The sequence below is a fragment of the Rhinolophus sinicus genome, linkage group LG06 (assembly GCF_036562045.2).
Source record: "Rhinolophus sinicus isolate RSC01 linkage group LG06, ASM3656204v1, whole genome shotgun sequence".
NCBI classification, from domain to species: Eukaryota; Metazoa; Chordata; class Mammalia; order Chiroptera; family Rhinolophidae; genus Rhinolophus; species Rhinolophus sinicus.
Genome location: NC_133756.1, coordinates 90,891,553 through 90,911,331, shown reverse-complemented (window position 1 = coordinate 90,911,331; position 19,779 = coordinate 90,891,553). Strand labels below are relative to the sequence as shown.

The 19,779-nt window shown below is 34.1% G+C and overlaps 1 protein-coding gene across 4 annotated transcripts in view; it reads left to right on the top strand.

Annotated features, from left to right (window-relative positions):
- Positions 1–19,779, top strand: part of NPAT (nuclear protein, coactivator of histone transcription) — a 44,694-nt gene that overhangs the window by 11,116 nt on the left and 13,799 nt on the right. For 2 of the 4 annotated variants that reach the window (XM_019714895.2, XM_019714894.2), the window contains exons 2-10: positions 3,685–3,803; positions 7,440–7,500; positions 9,595–9,667; positions 11,289–11,329; positions 11,757–11,990; positions 13,062–13,143; positions 14,106–14,193; positions 15,060–15,151; positions 15,231–15,333. In XM_019714895.2, coding sequence (XP_019570454.2) covers positions 3,685–3,803; positions 7,440–7,500; positions 9,595–9,667; positions 11,289–11,329; positions 11,757–11,990; positions 13,062–13,143; positions 14,106–14,193; positions 15,060–15,151; positions 15,231–15,333 — 893 coding nt within the window. The remainder of the gene's footprint in view (positions 1–3,684; positions 3,804–7,439; positions 7,501–9,594; positions 9,668–11,288; positions 11,330–11,756; positions 11,991–13,061; positions 13,144–14,105; positions 14,194–15,059; positions 15,152–15,230; positions 15,334–19,779) is intronic. The other 2 variants (XM_019714896.2, XM_074335522.1) reach the window with 1 other exon arrangement.

The following is a 19,779-nucleotide window of genomic DNA, read 5'->3' as shown; positions in this document are numbered from 1 at the left end:
TCTTTTTTCTGCTTCCTTTGGGTTTGGTACACTCTTTCTAGTTTTATAAAGTAGAGGGATAGGTTATTGATTTGAGATGTTTTCATCTTTTTAATACAATTATTTATAGCTATAAATATATCACTAAGTACTGCTTTAGATGCAACCCATAAATTTTGGTTTGGTATGCTACGTTTTTTGTTTTCATTTGTCTCAAATTTTTTCTATTTTCGTTGTGATTTCTTTGACCCTGGGTATCTTGAATTTTGTTTAATTCCATATACTTGTGAATTTCCTATTTTCCATTATTACTGATTTCTAATTTCACTTCAGTGTGGTCAGAGAGTATACTCTGTATGATTTCAATCTATTAAAAAAAGTTCTGAGACTTGTTTTATATCCTAATTATGCTTTATACTGGAAAATATTTATGCGCACTTGAAAAGAGTGTGTATTCTTCTGTTATTGGGTGCAGCAGTGGACTATGGAAATCTGTTAGGTTTAGTCAGGTTATAATGTTCAGATCTTCAATTTCCTTGTTGATCTCTCTAAAGTAGGATATTGAAGTCTATAACTTTTATTGTTGAATTGTTTATTTCTCCTTTGACTTCTGTTAATTTCTGCTTAATGTTTTAAGGGCCTCTGTTGTTAGGTGCATATAAGCTTGTAATTCTTATCTTTTTGATTGATTGAAACTTTTATTATCTTTGTCTATAGTGACGATGTTTGTCTTACTGTCTACTTTGATATTGGTGTAACCTCTCCAGTTCTCATTTGGTTACTGTTTGGATGCTTTTTTTTTTCCATCCTTTTATTTTCAGCCTATTTGTATCCTTGAATCTGACGTGTTTCTACTGTAGAGAGCATATAATTGGATCATGTGTTTTATCTGTTCTGTGAGTCTCTACCTTTTGATTGAGCATTTACTCCATTACCATTGAATATAATTACTGATAAGGTGTGGATTTTGTCTGCCATTTAGTTATTTATAGTCTGTGTATCTTATATCTTCTTGGTTTTATTCCTGTTACTTCCTTTTTTGTTTAAATATTTCCAGAGAGCAGTTTGTCTCTTTCTGCTTTCAAGATTCTCACTGTCTTTTGACAGTTTGATTATGATGTGTCTGGGTATGGCTGTCTTTGAATTGATTCTGCTTGCAGTTTGTTGAGCTTCCTGGATAAGTAGATTGTGTTTCTTAGAATTTTGGATTTTCTTGAACATTGTTTCTTCAAATACTTTCTGCCCTTTTCTGTCTACTTCTGGGACTCCCATTATGCTTATGTTGGCACAACTGATGGTGTCCCACAGATCTCTGAAACCACTTTTCATCATTTTTTGTCTCTGTTCTTCATATTGAATAATCTCATTTGTCTATGTTCAAGTTCACTGATTCTTTCATCTGCTGCCTCACATCTGCTATTGAGCCCCCTCTAGAGAATTTTTCATTTCAGTTATACTTTTCACCTCTAGAATTTCTACTGGTTTTTAAAAATAATTTCTATCTCTTTTATTTCTTTTTTGACGAGACATTGTTATCATACTTTCCTTTAGATATCTAGTTCTCCAAACTTATTTAAAATAGCTAGTTTAAAGTCTTAAGTCTAGTGTCTTGGCTTCCTTTGGGATAGTTTCTATTGACTGTTCCCTCTCTTCCACCCCCCTCCGCAGTATGAGCCACACTTGTTTCTCTGCATGTCTCATAATTTTTTGTTGAAAACCAGACACTTTAAATAATGTAACAACTCTTGTAATCAAATTCTCCTCCCTCCCCTGTGTTTAAAATTCTATGTTGTTGTTCTAGCAGTTGGTGTTTGTTTAGTTTTCCTGGTCTAATTCTATAGTAAAGTCTATGCTTTGAGTTTATATTCTATGATTGGACATTGATTTCCTTAAATGATTGGAATCAGTAAATTTCCTGTTGTTTGCAAGGGGGCTGTGTATACTTTGGCTTCAACATTCATCTAAGCAGTTGACAACTCTGCCTCAACCTTCATTCGCATCTCTGCTTACTCAGAGCCTCATGGTCAGCCAGAAGTGAAGGCTTAGGGCCTTGTCAGGTCTTTTCTATGTGCCCTGCCTTACACTTGGAGGTGACCTAGTACCCCAGAAATATGTCAGAGCTTTTCAAAGCCCCCTAAGGGCTTCTCGTTCCCCAGATTTTTTTTTTTGTTTGTTTGTTTTTTAAGGGTGGTGTTGTTTTGGTTATCTTATTCTTTGCCCCAACTGTTATTCAGTGTCACAGGCAGCTGTGGTGTTAAGCAATTCCTGCTGATAGTTTTAAGCAAACACGCGCAAGGAGAAGCTTGTTCGCACTGGATGAACACTGATTCAGTTTAATGGCAAGCCATGCCAGTGGGGTTTTAAAGGGAATTGTCAACATAGATCAAACAGACAGTTTCTGGGATTGGGCTTTGGAAAAATTCCAGCCCCATCTGATTCCTTCAAGGCTGCTAGGCTGATAGTTTTCACAATGATTGCAGGCTTTTGACTTTCAAGTATGCCACTAAGCTGGGGAAATGAGCATGACAATAAAGCAAGTTAAAATGTCACATTGTTCACTGTACTTACTAACATTTCTTTAAATGTTCTCAGGTTTTTGCAAAACTGTTTTTAGAGGTCTGTAAAAATTAACTTTAATAACTTGTGTCAGTATTCTCATTGCTTTTATGGAGTAGAGGATTTTTGGAGGTCCTCAATCCACCATTCCTACTGAAGCCGCTCAGAATTGAGAAGTTTAAAGAGAGCTGTGGGAAGTGATTGAATGGAGTAATTTAACCAGATTTGATCTACAAGTCAAGACAAGTGTGATGCCTTATATAGATGAAGCATCTTGAGTCCTGAAGAAGTTAGATGATTGTTTGTTTGTTTTTGTCCCAGAGTCACAACGTTTATTTTAACAGAATAGAATAAGAACCTGGTTTCCTGATGTTCTGTCCAGTGTTCTTTTTGTACAATACTACGATTTTTCATGGTTAGTTTAGTTAAAACTTAGTTATCCTAAGAGACAAAGGTAGGCTGCTAGTCAGGACAAATAAAGTGTCCATGTGTGTAAAAGTACTGAGCGCTGGTTCATAATATTTTTCCATAAATGTCAGTTAGTTGTGAGTGTCAGTGTTCTTATTGACATAGTTAATGCTTTGATTCCCAAAGAGCATAAATTAAAACATCAAAGAAGTGCCTGTCTCACGTTTCATGCAAAGTAGTTATTTTCTTCAACTTTTTCTTAAACCATTAGGCAAATAAATGAAGTAGTAAATAGCAACGTTGGGAGAATATAGATTTTTTTTTTTTAATTCAGTAAGTTAATTTATATCGTTTACTGACCTAGTCAATATGGAGTGGAAGAATATTTATCATTTCTTTAGTGGTCTCCAGTTATTTATTTATTGTTACTTTGTTGATTCTCCTCTAAGCATTACTGTGGAGTAATTGCACTTTATCAAACACCTTATTTTCCAGTTTGGTTAGAATTTTTCCCATTAAACAGCCACCTATTCTATGAATTCTACTTTGTGGCAGCACAAACTGGTGTTTCTAAGCAAGGCTATAAAAACCCAGCATGTTCAACCTGAAATTGTTTTTGTGATATGAAAGTGCTCCACTTCTTGTGTGTGTGCCCAACATGGGTCTCTAGCATTTCTAATAGCAGTTTTATCAAAAGTGTAGGATTTACTGAAATTACCTAAACTTTTATTTTTCATTTAGGATATTTACAACAGGAAAACCTCACTTCTACTTGCCAGACTTTTATTTTGGAAAGTTCACATTTAAAAGAATATGCAGAACATTGTACAGATGAAGGTTTTATCCCAGCCTGCTTGCTGGTGAGTGATTTGTTTCTTAAGGGAAATATTTCATCATTGATGAACATAAGAGACTATAAGCAGAGTCTTAAAATCAGCTCATTAGCAAAATCAAATTTATCAGAAATTTGATAGTTTGCATTCATGCATGATTGGAAAGACCCCCAAAATACCAGCTTTTCTTTTCATACATTTATGCCAAAGCTGGTAAGTGAATTAAGAACTTGGCCTCTAAAAATCAGTGTCATAATGACACCCTCATTTCTAATTACTTTCACTACTTCTTGTCTTGGGGCTTGTTTACTGCCTGTTACAGATTGAATATTTGTGTCCCTTCAAAATTTGTGTGTTGAAACCATAAACTCCAGTGTGATGATATTTGCATAAAGGGCCTTTGGGAACTAATTAGATTTAGGTTAGATTATGAGGTTGGGGCACTCATGAAATTAGTGCCCTCAGAAGAAGTGTAAAAGAAAGAGATCGCTCTATGTACACACATCAAAGAAAGGCCTTTGGAGCAACAAGAAGGGATGTCTGCAAGCTGCGAAGTTGGATCTCACCAGGAACCAAATCAGCTGTCACCTTGTTGGACTTTCCGGCCTCCAGAATGATGAGAAATCGGTGTCTATTTAAGTCACCTTGTTTGTGGTATTTTATAACAGCTCAACCTTTCCTGTTTGGTTCCTTACTTCAGACAAGTATAAAATGGGTCACTAGACTAACAGAGCATCTTTTGGTTAAAAAAAAATTCTAGAACTATATTACTTGAAATGATACTTTGTCATCTTATTTTAAACACGGCTTCTTAGATTCATTTCACGTCACAGACAACATGATTGTCTGTGGAGGAAACCTAAAAAAAAATCTATGAAGCTGCTAGAGATTAGCAAGGTCACAGGGTACAAAATATATATAGAGTCATCGTATTTCTTTATACCCACAATGGACCATTGGAAATTGATTTTTTTTTTAAAATACCGTTTGCAGTAGCAACAAACAAAATACTTAGGTAATCTAATAAAATATGTATGGGACGTGTATTCTAAAATCTACATGAAGTACATCAAAGAATTGAATAAAAGGAGAGATATATTGTGTTCATGGATTGAGAAACTCGATATTGTTAAAATGTCAGTTCTTCCCGTTTTGATCTAAAGATTTGTTGCAATCAGAATCTCCACAAGCATTGTTGTAGATAGCAACAAGCTGAATTCTAAATTATATATGGAAATGCAGAGGAACTAGAATAGACCAAACAAGTCTTAAAAAGGAAAAGTTGGAGGACTCACATTACTTATTTTAAGACTTACCAACAAGCTGTAGTAGTCAAGATTGAGTGACATTAGGGGAAGTTTAGACAGATCAGTGGGACAAATCTGGCTTTTGAGAAGAGTGCAAAGGCATTTCAGTGGAGAAAGGATCATCTTATCGCCAAATGGTGATAGAACAATTAGACATCCAGATACAGAAAAAGAACCTCTACATATAACCTCGTACAAAAATTAACCAAATAGATTGTAGACAAAAAATGTAAAACCATAAGACTTTTGAGAAGAAACAGGAAAAGCTTTGTGTAACCTTGTGTTTCACAGTGAGTTTTTAGATATAATACTGAAAGCACTGATTATAAAAATTCAGTTTTCTACAAATTAAAAACTTTTGCTCTGTAAGAGGTAGCATTAAAAGAATTACAAGCCACAGGCTAGAAGAAAATACAACTCACATACCCGATAAAGGATATGTACCCAGAATATATTAAAAGCTCTTAAAATTAAAAAAAAAAAAAAATCTTTTTTTAAGTGGCCAAGAGATCTAAAGACTGTCCCAAAGAAAATATATGGATGGCAATAAGCATATGGGGGGGAAAAAAAAGGCTTCACATCATTAATCATTAGGAAAATACAAATTAATACTCCAGTGAGATATCAATATATACCTATTGGAATGGATAGTATAAAAAATAAAAACTAAGATCCTTCATGGCAAGGATGTAGAGCAGCAGGAATTTCCATTCATTGCTGATGAAAATGCAAAATCTCATACAGCTACTTTGTAAAACAGATTGGCAGTTGTTTACAAAGTTAAATATACTCTCCCTGTGTGACCCAACACATATACCCAGATATTTACCCAGGTGAATTGAAAAACTTACGTTCACATAAAAACCTGCTTAATAATTTTTAACTCTGGTGATCAAAAACTGAAAACCAAGGTGTCTTTCAGCAAATGAATAACAAACTGGTATATTCATACAATGGAATACTACTAAACAATAAAAAATAACACTGTTGATTTGCACAACATGAATGAATCTTAAATCTGAGTTTTTCTAAATTAGTAATTCTACACAATCACATAAATAGACTATAGATAATGGGAGCCAGGTTTCTCACTCTGAGAAAGAAGATACAAATAAGCATAAGAATAAAACCTGTGGTGTTGAATTATAGTCAAGTATCAGTATGAAGACATGTTGTTTAATATATGTACAAATATATATAGAAATATAGTCACGTTTGTATATGTGGGTTAGCGTGTCTGTGTGTTTATGTAGTTTTGTCTGCTATGAGGGCCTAGTAGCAGTAATACCCTAAAAACCTTACGTTTTTTAAAAATCAAGCACTTCTTACAGTTCTGGAGGCTGAGAAGTTGAACATCAGGATGTCCCTGATTCAGTTCCTAGTGAGGACTGTCTACCTGGCTTATAAAGGACCACCTTCTTGCTGTGTTGTCACATGAATCTTAGGGGACACCATTCAGTACATAGCAGTCATTCAGCAGTTATTTATTAGTTATTAGAAATAAAGCAAGGTATAATGACCAAGATAGTATTAAGCAAATCCCCTCACTTCTTAGACTTTAAGACAGAAGAACAAATTAGAAAGCTGCTATGCAACTTCAGGAGACGAAAGGGAACTAATGACTTGTTATGTGTTAAACATTGTGCTGGTCATGTTACATGTATCCTAACTTTATTTTTACAACAAAAGATTATGAATTAATATGTTCATTTGTATATTTGAAGGTAAGCCTTAGAGAATTTAGGTGATTTATCACATCTCTAGTAATTGTTGATCTTGAACCCAGAACTGCCTGCTCTAGAAACCCTTGTTCTTCCCTATTTTATTATATGATGACAAACGACGTAATAAAAGCCTGCCCTTTAGTAGTAGTAGGAATGGGGGGGGAATGAAATGAGACAATAGAAGTGGAAATAGGAAGGTACGATCTTTGGAAAGAGTATCTCTTACACTCAATAGTTTGCTTTGTTCTTTGGCAGATTCACCTGGCCTGTAGGATAGAAAGGGCATGTTAGGAGTGGGTCCTTACTGTTTTTAAACAGTTATATGACTGGATCCCTACCTCCCAGCTGAAAACTGCTTTTATGCCTTTGGGTTATTTTAGCTAAAGAAACATAGTCACAATGTTATTCTTAACAGTCAAGACTTACTCAAACGAGTCTTTACCCTTAGAATATTTGATTCGACCCCCTAACTTCAATGACTATTTTCATTTTTGATGACTTGCTCTTTACTCTTTCTTCACTAGCTACTCTGCAATCCAGGTCTTTTAATAACTTATATGATGAAGTTGTCATAGTAGGAAGTTATTGGTAGTAGTATATGATTGTGTAATGCTTTATCTTTTTCTTTTCAGTCCTTATTTGGAAAAAACTTGACAACAATTTTGAATGAATATGTAGCTATGAAAACAAAAGGTAAGAACTCAGGTTCAGGGACTTTTTTTGTTGTTAATCTTATATAGCATTTATCTAATTATTTTAATTAGAATTTTTAAAGGCTATTAATGCCTCTTAAAAGCCATAAGAAAACTTGTCTCAGTTATGATGAGATGAATTTTACTGGGAAATACCTAAATATTCTGTGTTTAATATTGAGTGATAAATTGCAAATCTGAATATTAACAAATATAACAAAATAATTGTTTAAAAAGATGTAGAATAAAACTCTTAATTCTGTGCATCTACACTGATGAACAGGCATTGCTGTGTGTTATAACATTTCAAACTAATATTTTAATTTAGTTCTTTGTAGTCTAAATCTGAACACAGGAACCAGTCATAAAATTCTGACTTATATTGACTAGAATATAAAATAATACTTTCCTAAATTAATGTTTTACGGAGAAAGTTAAAATTTGTTTTGTTTTCTAATATGATTATTTCCACAGCGTACAAATTTAAAAAAGAATTAGTAGTAAGTAATTAGCATAAAATGATAACATGAAAAAGAAATAAGCTTAACATTTATTGAGTACTGTTCATAAACAGCATTGTGCTGAGTGTTTTCATGTTTTAGTCCTTAAAATAATCTAGTGAGAGGTGTTGATTGTTTAGACCCATTTTTAAGTATCAGAAAACTGAGGATTGGGCGGATGGGTGGCTCAGTTGGTTAGAACGTGAGCTCTGAGCAACAGGGTTGCTGGTTCGACTCCCACATGGGCCAGCGACCTGCGCCCTCTGCAACTAGAATGAAGACAACAAGCTGCTGTTGAGCTGCCACTGAGCTCCCGGGCGACTAGATGGCTCAGTTGGTTGGAGTGCGTGCACTCAACCACAAGGTTGCCGGTTCAACTCCCGCAAGGGATGGTGGGCTGCAACTAAGATTGAAAACCGCACCTTGAGCTGAGCTGCTGCTGAGCTCCTGGGCGGCCGGATGGTTCAGTTGGTTGGAGCATGTGCTTTCAACCACAAGGTTGCCAGTTCACTTCCCACAAGGGATGGTGGGCTGCGCCCCCTGCAACTAAGATTGAACAGTGGCTCTAGAGTGAACTGGACTTGGAGCTGAGCTGTGCCCTCCACAACTAAGATTGAAAGGACAACAACTTGACTTGGAGCTGATGGGTCCTAGAAAAAACACAATGTTCTCCAATAAAGTCCTGAAGTACACACTGTTCCCCAGTAAAGTCCTGTTCCCCTTCCCCAATAAAATCTTAAAACAAACAAAAAAAAAGCATTTTAAAAAAGAAAACTGAGGATTAGAGAAGCCAGATAACTTCTCCAAGATCACAAAACTAGAAACTATAGAAAGTAATAGGCCTGAAAGTTCAGGGCCTGAATTTCATTTTTAATTCTTCAAGTTTACTTGATCTTGCTGCCCAAGTCTTCTTTTCCCAAACTATATTAACTTACGGGAATGTTTAGAGTGTAAATGATATCAGAAACAATATGCTATTGTAATACGAGGGTTTATGTCCCACTATTATGTCAGGTAGCTTTCTCTGGTTTGAGTTTTTATAAATATGTGGTAAAGATTTTAAATGTGTTTCCCATCGTGGTTTTAAAGCATATCCTAAAAAAGACTAATTAGTCCTCAGGAATTTTGCCTATAATTCTGAGTCAGATTTTTTTTTTTAAGGGATTGCTAAGCATTTACAGTGATTTGGACATGAAAACATTGGATGTAGAAAACTAATTTCCACACTCAAGGAGTTTCCATAACTTTTTTGATTACTTATTATAAGTCAAATTTTTTTAATTCACTTTCAGATGTCACATGATGGCAAATAGAATAACGATTTAAAATAGTTTGTCATTTTTTAATTCAAAGAAGATCCAAATTTTTGATCTACAAAAGCTTCAGAGATTTCACAAATGTCCATTTTGACACATACTGCGTCTGATATTCATTGGCTTCAGAAAAGAAAGCAGCCTCTTATCTTCAGTTCCCAGCGTAATGTTAGCAGCTGAGAGAAGAGTTTGTTTTCCTCATTCATTGTTTTCCTCTGTCTATTCAAATTAAATAATGAATTTTCTCCAACTGGGTTTATTAAGAAACTTTTCCTCTTTTAGAGACATCAACTCATGTCCCAGCAATTATGTCATCTCTGTGGAAGAAGTTAGACCATACACTTTCTCAGATCAGGTAATAAAAAGCTTATCAACTTATCAGAATGTGTATAATGATTTTGGGGTGTAAACATGTAAGAATCACTTTGAGTTTAAAATCTTATGACTCACGGTACATTTATATAACACTAATCTAATTTTGAAATTACTCTCGAGGTTATTGATGTTTCTTTGTCTTTGATTGGAATAATTTGAAATATATTGCATACTTTAATAAAATGTTTAGAAATGAGGAAATTGAGAATAAATAGAAATGTTTAATGACACTCCCAAGTTTCCATAGCAATTTACAGACAGATCTCTGGCTAGAATACAAATCTCATCCCAGACTCTGTGAATACAGATCTTCTAATCCCAGTCTTCTGTGAATTCCCTTATGCAGTTGCATGAATTGATGTGTGGAATCCATGCCCTGCTGCTGCTTCTCTTGTAATGAAACAAGTTTGAATAATAATACTTCTGGAATCTTCTATGTTTAGAATTTTCACATGGTACTATATTCACCTTATACCTAGATCACAGCCTTGGAATGCCAGTTTCAGCATCCTTAGAAGGATGCCAACCCTATTGATACCAATTTTATAACATTTTTTATTTAACTACACAGTGTGGTATGAAAACCTTGATTTCTTACCCTTTCTCCCAGAGCTACTACAAGTGAATACCCCACTTAAATTCATCAAGGGCCTCATTCTCCTTCCTCAATTTAAACTGCTAAAATGGCCCCAAATGTTTTATATCTAACTGTATCACATCTTATTTGCTAGTCTTTCCTGTATTCCCCTTTCCTGACTCTTGTGTTTTCTCCCCTTGCCAATAACCTTCAGTGACTTTCACAATGTATTAACACCTATAAATACTTAGAAAGTTACTGAGATATTTTATTGACAGGGTGTTACATAAAAAGAGAGGGCTCTTAGCCAGGTAGTCTCCAAGGTTGGTTTGTGTGTTATTGAAAATGCTTATTTAATTCAATAAGTTTTGTGGATCTTGTTGGTAGGCATTTGACAGATTTCCTAAGACAGTGGCACAATGTCTGTCTGTTTACCAAATACATGGGTAACTCCAACTTATAGTACAAGGAGGATCAGCTTGTATTGTGAATTTTCTCACATGTTTGCTTTGCTCCTTTAGAGGTTGGATGAAATAATTTCATAGTCACAAATATGATAAAACCAGGATGTCCTTTGAAATCAGTTTTGGGATTCTGAAGTATTTATGGAGTCATACGTGAAATCAGAATTTCTCTGGGAAGCCATCTCTATAATTAAAAGAGATAATTGATAATTGTCAAATTTTATATGTATAGCTTTCTTAAATATATTAAGTTCCTAAAGTCAAGTCAAATTGTATTCTTAATGGGATGTCAAAGCTCTCTAATACATTGCATTAGATAAAATTGTGTGATAAACGTGATAAAATTGTGTGTGTGTTTGTTTATATGCCACTATTTTTCTACTAAACCAAATAAGATTTGGTTACCCCTTGCCCCACAAAAAATATGCTTCTCTTTTTTTGTCTTAGAGATATCTATTGCTTTTTAACTCAGTTTATTTCGGGTGTGACTGCAAGTAAATCAGAGTATATTTTGACAACAGAAGATTTTTAATGTCTAATTACTTTGTTTTATTTGTTAGGAGTATGCAAAGTTCCCCAGGATTTGCTGCCAATCAGAGAGGTTAGTATTCAACTTTAAATAATATTCGGAGTTACTTCAGACTCTATCAGAAGAAAATTTAATTAACACTACATGTGTGCTAAGTGTGTATTTTGTTTAAACTACTGCTTTTCTAAGTATAGTTATCATTTTAGGAACTAATATTTGCATTATTGCAAAAATACACATTTTGAGTACTCCCTGTTTAAGTTTGATTTCTAATTTTTGGAGGTGTTCTCAGTATGAATTACTACAAAAGAAACATACTTTTAGATTTATAAAGTTTTAGTGTATTTATTTCAGTTTCTTTCATATAAACTAAGTTGATGTTTTTGATCAGTCTATAGATCTAACATGTTAAATAATAGCATATGTATCATGTAAACTTCTTAAAATCCCCAAACTACTCTGACATTGAGTTAATTCTTTAAATGCTCATGTATTTCAGCTCGAACAAGAAGTGGGATTGCAGAAATCAAACGGCAGAGAAGGCTTGCAGCTCAAACAGCTCCCGTCAATTCAGAGTTGCTGACTTTACCGTATCTTTCAGGACAGTTTACTACTGCTACTACTGCTCCTTTGACAGCTACACAAGTTATTCGGCCAATTAGCCAAACTTCAATTCCTTTGAGGTCAAATTTTGTGGTAGTTAACCATGCACAGTCACAAGACACTGTGACCAGTAAGTTTAAATTTTACTTTCATAAATTTTGTTTCTAATCAAATTGTATGAATGAAATGATATACTAATGTCTTTATACTCATGGTATAAAATTATAGCAAAGAAGAGAGAAACAGACTTCAGGTAAATTTGCCATGAAATAGGTATACTATTAAATCTATGAGACAGTATAATCTAGGATTCTGATTTCTATTCTAACTGAAGTTCAACCTTGAGTTTTGTTGTACTTCTAGTTTTCTACATTAATAGAAAAGACAGTTGTATTTGATTTTTAAAGGAATACACATATTCCACCACCTCATTTTTGTTCATGGTAGTCTGTCCTCCTATTCATCTCCATATCTACATGTTGAAAATCCTTCATTACTCCAGGCTGAATCTTAGAGTTCTAGGGATAAACTTAGAAATCATCTTAGATACATCTTGCTTGTTGTATGCTTGAAACTTTTGAAAACACATGATATTAAGGGGCAAAAAGCAAGTTAATAGCAGAGTTGGAATTAGAATTGAGGTGCCAGCTCTCTGTTTCTAGTCTAGTCTTTTTTCTCTTTTGTGCAGCTAAAATTTATTACCATTCATTACATTCTCCCTCATTTCCATCTTTTCTCCAACTATTTTTATACCTTTGGGTAAAAACACTTAGTATATGTACACTATAGTATACACTTAGTTTATACTTCTTACAATTCTTCCATTCTGCCATGTTTTTTGTTGTTGTTGAGCCTGTACTATACTTAGTGTTTTATTGCAAAATATTAAGTTATAGATGCTATGTTTTATTCATCTTATGTCTTCTACAGTGCCTTACATGTGGCAGCACTCAGTATATGCTAATTGAATTTAATAAAAAATTTTGCGGAGTGGCCAGTTAGTTCAGTTGGTTAGAGCATGGTGCTAATAACACCAAGGTTGCTGGTTCAATCCCTGCGTGGTCCACTGTGAGGAAAATAAATAAATAAGTAAAATAAAATCTTAAAAAAGTTTTTTTTGCAGTACTACTTATTCTATTAATTCAAGTTTAGAAAACTATTCAGTTTCCTTGACTTACTGCTTTGTTTTCTTGAAACACAGCTGGAGAGCCTTTAAATATCATTCCTGGTCCTCAGGAGAAGAAAACTCATGCCAGTTTAATGTCTCCTGGTAGACGCAAAAGGTAAATGCTTTTTAAAATAAAAGGACAAGTTTCCAAAACTTAAAAAAAAAAAGATTGATGCCAGCATATTTACATTGTAAATAAATTTAAGATTGGATTAAGTTCTTGGGACAACCGTTATATCCATTCCAAAACACATTTTTTTCACATTATCACCTCTGCAAAATCAGATTGTATTCTTATAATGGCATATCACTGTTTCATTGGAAATATATTTTTTCCTGTTGTGGTACAGAAATTTATATCTTAAAATTGATGTTCTCTCAAACTTTTTTGATAAATGTTTTCTAAATACATATATGTAATACTAGCATGTTTCAGGGTCTATAAACACATATTTAAAGTCCTCAATCAATTGTTAGAGATCTTTTCAGGGACAGTCTAAGCAAAGTTCTTTCTGTCCTACTTAGCCCATGTATATTTGAAGGATATTTCAGAAAAGAGGGCTAATAGTTTAAAATGGTTTGTTTGTTTTTTCCTGTTTTCTCAACTACCATGCCAAGCGTATTTTTGTTGGAATTTTTACCACTGATTTTCTCTCATTCAAGGCTAACCTCAACCTCCTTTATGGCACGTTTCCTCACTGAACCACATAAAATAGTAAAACAACTATAATAATACCTAACATTTATAGGAACCTTGACCTTTTTATAAAGTCTTTACGTATACTTTATTTCAAGTTTTTCATAAACCCAATAATGCAGTTGGTCTTATCCCATTATAAAGTGGGTCATAGCTTACTTTGCTACCGACCACGTAGCTAATAGGTGGTAAAGCAACCTCAAATTCATTTCTTAATTTGTGTCTAATAATGCTTTTCTACTCTACTACCCTTTATTCCTACCACAAATCAAGAAAATACCTATTCTACCAAGGTCTTAAGATTTATGTCACTATATACAGTTATCAGTGAATCTGTTAATCATACTAGTTAAAAGCCAAGCTTTTAAACTGTGTTTCAGTGAATCTCAAAGGAAAAGTACTACTTTGTCTGGGCCTCAATCAACAATACGGAATTTCCAGGACCCAAATGCATTTGCAGTAGAAAAAGTAAGTGACACTCCCAAACTTTGCAACTTGAGATATTTCTGAGTTTTAAAATACTAATATATATACCAAGTGTGTGTGTGTGTGTGTGTGTGTGTGTGTGTGCGCGCGCACAGTATACACCAGTGGTGCCAAAAAAATGTATACACACTTTAAGAGCTGTTAACACATGGTCAGCATTGCTCAAGCAGTAGTTCGCTGTGATCAGGTGCTGATGGTAACTATTGAGCACCTCTTGTAATTGCAGAAGTCAAATATGACTTGTAGTCATCTTGTGTTATCAGTATTTATTAATACAGGTTTTTCCTTTCTTAAAGTGTGTATAGGTTTTTTTGGTACCCTCTATATATAGTATGTGAGAGGGAGAGAGAGAGAGAAAGAGAAGTGTGTGTGTGTGTGTGTGTGTGTGTATGTGTGTATGTAATACAGTATTTCTATAAGACTGTGCAGGGGAATTGCCTTGGGATAGATGGTGGCGAAGTTTAACAGGAGACAGTTCATTCAGAATACATAACATGTGCAGTCACACCAAGTAAGAAACAGCTGTATGTTTAGGAAATAGTAAGTACATTGTTGGACTACATAATAGATCCTTTTATGGAGTCAGATTATTAAAAACCTTGTATGAAAAGCTAAAGAGTTTGGAATTGTCTACTGTAATCAGTGAAGGAAGTTGGTGAAAGATCTGTGAAAACACTTGGCAGTTGTAAAATGTATTCAGGTGTTAATATAGAGTGGGCTACCATAACTTCTGAATTTCCACCTAGATTTGTTAAAACTACCCAGCTTCTAATAATTGATTCTTTTAAAATAATTAACATAATATTCTATCTATCTATCCTTTTGCTAATGTTGACATTCTTTTCCAGCAAATGGTTATTGAAAATGCACGAGAAAAAATATTAAGCAACAAATCTCTTCAAGAAAAGCTTGCGGAAAACATTAATAAATTTTTGACTAGGTAAGCTATTGTGTTTAAAATACCTAATTGTTTTTGCCTAATTAAGAACTACATTAAAAATTTTGCTTCTGTACTACAGTGACAACAATATTGCTCAAGCGCCAAAGCAAACAGATAGCAACCAGAGACTGGTTGCTGCTACTGAACCAGAGACTTCAATTGATGAACTCCTGGGACTTCAGGTATGGGGTGGGGTGTCTGTGTGTAGTACATAAACTCACAGTTAAAGTTGATGGTATTTTGCTTTCATTCAAAACCATTGTCAACATTATAGAGAATATATCAAATTATTTAAAATAATAATTTAATATATAGATTTATTACCCAAGTGTAATCTGTTCCTGAAACTATGTTAGATAGTGAAATTTCAATTAGTCAAAATTCATTACAGCCATAACACCACATAACGACGTTTTGGTCAACGACAGACCACTTGTATGAAGGTGGTCCTGTAAGATTATTAATGGAACTAAATTTTCTGTAAGAAATGGAAGGATATATGGTTCAGGAGAAATTTTTTTTTTCTTCTGACAAAAGCAATAACTGGGGAGCCTGGCAATAGATTTCCTCTCACAGCACCTCAGTTTTGAGTGTACAGGTTATATCCCAATCAGTCAGCCAGTGACTTCATTTAGCACAGAGGAGCCTGTCCCCAGCGCTACATATTCAGAGGGTGCTAGAGCCGTCCCAGGTGTAGCATGATGGTCTTCAGAATACATTGTTGTAATTCTTTGTTGAGCACCTAAGATCCTGTGTTAGGATCCAGGTCCACAGAAATATTAAGTGTCACTGCCACTTTGGTAAAAGCCTTCTGTGGTAGTGTGGATCCAGCCTGTCCCTGTATTTTGGAAATATTTTCAGGTTGTAATGATGTAAAGCATAGATAAGTTTTATTTCTTCCATCAATTCAATGCCAGAGAGAGCCATTTGTGCCAGATAAGGTAAATGGAACTAAAAACATTTCCAAAGTCAAAGTATTGAATCCTCAGGACTACCCGCTCCATGTTAATACGTTGCATACGGCGGGGTTTAAATCCCTCATACCGCTCTGTTCCAGCAGGTTTTTAAAAGAAACTACTTTAAAATGCACTCTTTAAAGCGTAAATGCTTCTATGTCATTTATTATTTTTCTATAAATAATAGATTCTACAAATAAATTATTCTATAAATTATTCTATAAATATTCTACAAATAATTCAATAAAATATGCAAAATAAAAAGAGTCAACAGTAAAAACGAGAATTCTCGTTATCTGTCCTTAACGCACGGCTCAGAAAAAAACGAAGATTCTCGTGATCCGTACGCAACGTGCTAAAAACATCCTCTAGTTTATGACTACCACGAAGTTCCTTAATCTAACCACTAGTCCAACACTCCGTAGCCAAAACCACATCGCCACGACAGTCCCCTATATGTTGCTTTACCACTTCATCTTGATTTCTTATTCCTACTGATCCTTAGGCCACCTTTCACTCCCTCCTGACAGTCACAATAATGGAGATCTATGCCTTACTCAGACTGTTTCTCCTCCATATTTCCAACCAGCCTATATCACATCCATGTTCATGAAGCAGCTTTGACAGCTTCGGTGTTCTATTTCTGACCCTGTCAGAAGGAAGCAGTGGGGGAGCAGGGGGGCTTGTGGGACAGTGTTTATCAAGTCTACAGTAGTGTACAGCAATATCATAGGTCTTCACATTTACTCAGCATTCACTCACTGACTCACCCAGAACAACTTCCAGTCTTGCAAGTTACAAGTATACCATTTTTTTATCTCGTAGACCATATTTTTACAGTACCTTTTGTATGTGTAGAAACACAAATAACCATTGTGTTAAAATTGCCTACAGTATTCAGTACAATAACATGCTATACAGGTTTGTAGCCTAGGAGCAAATGGCTACACCATATAGCCTGTGTGTATAGTAGGCTCTATCATCTAGGTTTCTGTAAGTACACACTGTGATGTTCACACAACAATGAAATGAATTAACGATGCATTTCTCAGAACATATCCTATTGTTCAGCGACACATGACTAGTTTTTCCAGTTTTATTGAAAAATGATTAATATACATCACTGTATAAGTTTAAGGCATGGAGCACGGTAGTTTGATTTACGTATATTAAAATTGCATTATTTAAATAAAGTAATAAGACATTCCTAACCCATCTAATAACTAACCAACTCCTTCAGATACCAGTAAAATACTTCTATATCCATACAACAATCAGTTGTAGATTTCTAAGTATTTAATACTTAAAGATTCATTAGTGGGTGTATTTATACAATAAGCAGCAGTTTTGTAGTGTATACATAATAAATTAATTTTCTCTACACTGCTACAAACTATAAAAATATAAAGAAACAATGAAGTATTATGTTCAAGTTATATAAGGAATCCAAGTAATAGTTAACAAAATAAAATGAACAAGAGAAAAGAAATAATCTTTTTTTAAAAAAGAAAGATTACTAACTAAATGAATAATGTGTGAAATTTACTGTGAAGAGAAGGAAGATAGGAGATATACTCACTGTTGCTATTCAGCAATAGTGAAGGTGAAAGTGAAAACTGGTAAAGGAAGACTTGAATAATATATGTTTTAAGCTTTGTCCATGTGCAAATACCTTTTTGAAGAGCAGCTGAGATTGACTGCAGCACACCCTTTTACTTGGACTGTCAGGTGATATGATCATTTTTGTTGCCATGCCGACAGAATGAATTCATTATAGCAGGTTTTCTTTCAGATGATAAATTCTGTGTAATACCAGTGAGTTTCTTTTGTTTTTTTGTCGGTTCCTTCAGACTACTTTAAAAACTTTTTTGGTATATTTACCCATTGTGAAATTCAGTAAATTTATCTACCAGTACTACTTTAAAAAGCCTTTTTTATCTTCATGTTGAACAAATACATGTTGCCTATTCTAAACTTTTATAGTCTTGAATTCCTTGCTTATAGTTTCTCCACAAACACATCAGACATCATGTGGTTACATAATCAAGGCACTCTGCTAGATACTGGGAGAGATTATATGAAAGTGAAGACATAACCCTCTGCTCTTGATTGTTTATAATACTATACAGTATTTGGGAAAAGTTAAAAATTCAGATTTAAATAACTTTTTAAAACAATAGCAATACATAATACCTACTGAATAGCATATGCATCAGCTTCACTAAGACGTGAATGGCCAGTTATACAAATAGGTAAAGTAGGAATTTTGAAAATACCTGCTTGTTAAAAGCATCATTAAAGAAAATTAAAAGGCAAATCATCAACTTGCAGAAAATATTCATAATACACACCTGGCAAAGGGTATATCCAGAGTATATAAAGATAATAAAAAATAAACCATACCATTTTAAAAAATAGGTGAAAGACTGGAGCAAACAAGGAAGATTCGGGAAATGGCCAATAAGCCCAAAAAAAGATACTCAACATTATTTGTCATTTGGGAAATGAAAGTTAATACAATGAGGTGCCACTGCACACTCATTAGAATGGCTTAAAATAAAAAATCTGACACCTACCCAATGTTGGCAAGGATGTGAAACAACTAGAACACTGAAAAATTGCTGGTGGAGGATGTAAACTACAGCCAGTTTGGAAAACAGATAATTTCTTACAAAGTTATGTATACATCTACCTTGTGACCTGGCAGTTACTACTAGGTTTTTACCCTGAAGAAAACAAATATGTTCACAAAAAAACAAGAATATTCGTATCAACTTTATTCATAATAGACAAACACTGAGAGTAAACGAAATGTCCATCAACAAAAAGGAATAAACAAATTTTGACATGGTCATAAAATGGAATACTACTGAACAATAGAAAAGAATGCGCTACTAATACACATAAAAACAGTGGGTGAATCTCAAAAAGTTATATTGATCAAAGAGGGTAGACATAAAAGAACGTATATTGTATGGATCTATTAAATAAAGTTCTAAAACAGGCAACACAAATTTACTGATAGAAATCAGAAATTGTTGCCTGAATGAGGGTAAGGAGAGTGATTTGCCAAGGGGAGTTTTTCTCTAGAAAGGGGAATGGTGTATGGATGTGTGAATTCCTTGGGTGATGGGAATGTTCTACATTTTAATTTTGATTGGGGTGATGGTACATGGTCCTTGTAGTCATCAAAGCTCATTGAACTGTGGACTTAAGATTTGTGTATTTTATTGTCTATAAATTATACCTTGCATTTAAAAAATATTTACAGGTTGAATTTGTAGGTACATTTGGAACGTGTATTTCAGGATTCTTTGGAAAGTTTAGAATAAAATGAGAGATTACTAGAAAAGTGTGTTTCTCCAACAATAACTTTTATTAGGTTATGGTGCACCATTTCATAGTTTAACATTGGATTCTTGACTTGACATTTACATTACTGTAAATTTCCACGTTCATGGATATATAAATATTTGTTCAAGCTCCTGATTTCTCCTAAATCACATTTCATCAAGAATTGTTGATGTTCTCTTTACATCCTTATCATCCAATTTAATTGGTTCTTTAACTTCAAATAATTTTTTTTTCATTTTGTGGCCATTTTTATTTAAAAACCCAACTTTTTATCACTTTTGAGAGTTCACTTTACATTTTGCTCCACATTCATTTCCT